This window comes from Rhinopithecus bieti, unplaced genomic scaffold, assembly GCF_001698545.2.
Source record: "Rhinopithecus bieti isolate Rb0 unplaced genomic scaffold, ASM169854v2 scaffold_30957, whole genome shotgun sequence".
Taxonomy (NCBI): Eukaryota; Metazoa; Chordata; class Mammalia; order Primates; family Cercopithecidae; genus Rhinopithecus; species Rhinopithecus bieti.
The window spans coordinates 23575-26711 of record NW_016813678.1 but is presented as its reverse complement, the minus strand read 5'-3'; the positions used below and the strand labels follow the sequence as shown (position 1 = coordinate 26711).

At 35.0% G+C, this 3137-nt stretch overlaps 1 protein-coding gene across 1 annotated transcript in view; it reads right to left on the bottom strand.

The window, feature by feature from the left end:
- Positions 1-194: 194 nt before the first annotated feature.
- SERINC1 (serine incorporator 1) overlaps positions 195-3137 on the bottom strand; it is a gene marked incomplete at its 5' end in the record, with an annotated part of 16486 nt that continues 13543 nt past the window's right edge. The window contains one exon of the mRNA XM_017848883.1: positions 195-2003. Coding sequence (XP_017704372.1) covers positions 1868-2003 — 136 coding nt within the window. The remainder of the gene's footprint in view (positions 2004-3137) is intronic.

Genomic DNA, 3137 nt, shown 5'->3' with positions numbered 1-3137 from the left:
CCTTTGAGATCCTACTTCTGGGGTCACTTATAGACAACCAAAGGGTAACAACCTCCTTCTAGACAATTTAATTATCATTACAGAAAACAGGCAGTTACTTTCTAGTGCCAGCTCCTTTTTCACATAGGAAGAAAGATCTAAATGTTATTATGGCCACATAAAGTTAAGCTGCTAAATAATCAGTACACTATCCACTTTCTCTGAATTCATTTATTTAGAGGTAAAACACAGCCATTCAAAATTGTGGAATACAATGTCTACACACAGAATAAGGTTGGGGAATTAAGCTGAATTGTTATATTCCATTCACATTAATAAATATTTTTAAAGAAGAAAATGTAGATTTTAAAAGCTTCATTAGACACTAGTGACACATACAAATAACTAAACTGTCATACTGCTTGATTTTCAGGGTGAAAGGTTACAATAATCTATATATTTCAATTACATGGCAGTAAATACAAAGCATTTTAAACATCTTTTGAACTGTGTAGTATACTATAAGCAGGAGTTTATTCTAAAACATTCGATCATTCTTCTGACCTGTTTATGGGTCATGCTGGACACCAGCAATGCACATCACATAAATTATCCACCAGTAATGAGGTGTAAAATCAATGATGCATGTATTTTGAATAGAAATTTTTTTAAATGTCAGAGAGAATGCTATCACTGGCCAATTTGAAATTTCCTAATTAGCTATCTGAGCTATTTAAGTCTGTACTTCAGTGTCTTCATTTTTTAAAATGAGAGAACTGGACTAGATTTTAGATAAGTACCTACTAAAGCCTAGTGTTTTGCAGTTACTTCCTTCCCTGTCAAAATTTTGCCTCCTTTGATTTTCAATATATATATATTTTTGTCTCACTTTGTTGCCCAGGCGTGACCTTGGCTCACTGCAACCTCTGCCTCCTGAGCTCAAGCAATCCTCCCACCTCAGCCTCCTCAGTAGCTGGGACCACAGGCACATGCTACAAAGCCCAGCTTATTTTTTGTAGAAATGGGGTTTCACCATGTTGTCCAGGCTGGTCTCGAATTCCTGGGCTCAAGTAATCCACCCACCTCAGCCTCCCAAAGTGCTGGGATTACAAGGGTGAGCTACCATGCTGGCCCAAAACTAACTTTCAAAGTGAATTTCAAACACTTCCTTCTAACCCATGATTATCCTTTTCAAAACCTTGTCTAAATCCTTCAGAGTTCCAAACATCTCCACTGAACCCATACCTCATGAGTTTAAAACCACCAACAGTTCACTTTGTTGGCAAAGGCCATCTCTACCCAAGTAAGATTATTTACTCATTATTCAATTTAGTACCCAAACCTCCATCCATAACCTACACTATTGTCCACTGAACACTCCCTACCTATGTAAGTCCCATATCAAGGGTAAAACCTTCTAAGATTTTTCAGACAATTGGCATTTAAGTGACTTGTGTATAAATTTTAAAATAAGCCATGTTCTTTGCAGTATCCTACACCAGGCAACACATCAAATATTTCAAAAGGCAGCCATACATTTGCTTTAATGCTTCCTAAAACAGCTTAAGGTCTAACATAATTGTAAAATAGGCAATTTTGTTTTTACTCTTCATTTCACAAGTATAGAGCAGAGAATAAGCCCAATAATGTCCACTTTTACTAACTCATCACCATATTCATAAAACTTTCCCTCTGCAATTCATTCTACTTCACATATCAATGCACTTGGCAAGAAAATAACAAAATGACAAGCAGTAAAATCTAATTCATGCCAGAACACTGGAGAAGTTACATGGGAAGCACAAACATACACAACTTTACAAAAGTTGGGAATACTGTTTTCAAATAAGCAATAATCAAAGTGGGATTTTCATGCTAGAAGTCCCACTCAGTCAAAATCACGATTTGTAAGAACAAGTGGTGCCACGAGTGTCCAAACATACAGCACGATGCCAATCCAACTGGAAGAGATTTTCACCCAGACAGCTGTCCACTGACTTTTCATCTCACGAGAGGGTTCATACCTAAAATTTCAGGGAAAATTATTAAAAAGGGGCAAGTGGGTTGAATTATCAGCCATCAAGCTATGAAGCTTCATTAATTCAGAAGTGTTCTTTGTATACAGTTTGTGATTTCAGATATATCATTGCTGCATCTAATCTGCTCCCTTTCTTTCCACACTGCTAGTGGGAAGGTAAAAATCTGTTATTTCCTTTAATGGAGTAAAGTACACAGGCCTCTGAAATAGTTATTTTGCATAATCTCTGAAGCACTTTATGCATGTCTGCCATGTTATTAAAAGAGAAACTGAATGTGACCTCTGGATAAATGAGATGTCACTATTACATAAGATTGTTCAAAGTGTATATGGAACTCCTCACCTGATTTCCACCCCGCCCCCCCGCCCCTGCCTTCTCAGAATTAAGAGACTGGTATGACTCAGAGACATCTCCTTAAAAAAAGAAAGAATTAAGAGACTGGGAAGGAAATATATCTCAAGTTTAACTGATTTTTGAGTTAATGAAATAAACCAAAATCCTTCTGGTATAAAGCCTTAATATCTACTGTTATCTGACAGCCAAGGATCTGAATTAAGAACCAGCTGGATTCTTACAGCTGAATACACAACAGTGTAGGAATTTTAAAAAATATATATTCTTTTCAATAATAAAAATCAGTAAAGGCTGCACTCAAAGAAATACAACAAAGAATAATCTTTTTCCTCCATCTTTTGCTGATACTGAAGGCCTTCTTGCAAATTGTTTATGAATATTATGCATTAAAAGTTATTAAAACAAAACTTCCCCAACCACATAGTTCGATCTGAATCTTTGACCAAATCTTTCAGTAGTCATTTGGACAAAACCAGAACTTTCAAAATGAAAACACTATAAATCACTACCTTCCTCTTAAAAGAAAAGATTTATGGATTAAGTTTGAAGTGATAAAAAAGAAAAGCATAAATTGTAGCTTGTAAGAATTCTAAGAATCTATGTTAATGAATTCATACTTAAATTTAAAAATTTTCAGAGCTTTTAATAACAGTTCAAACAAAACAGAAAAAAGGATATATCCTTCACTATGTTTACAGGATTGAAAAAAATAAATGTTATGTTAGATCCCCTATCAACATGGATTTTGTAAAAAAAAAAAAAAAA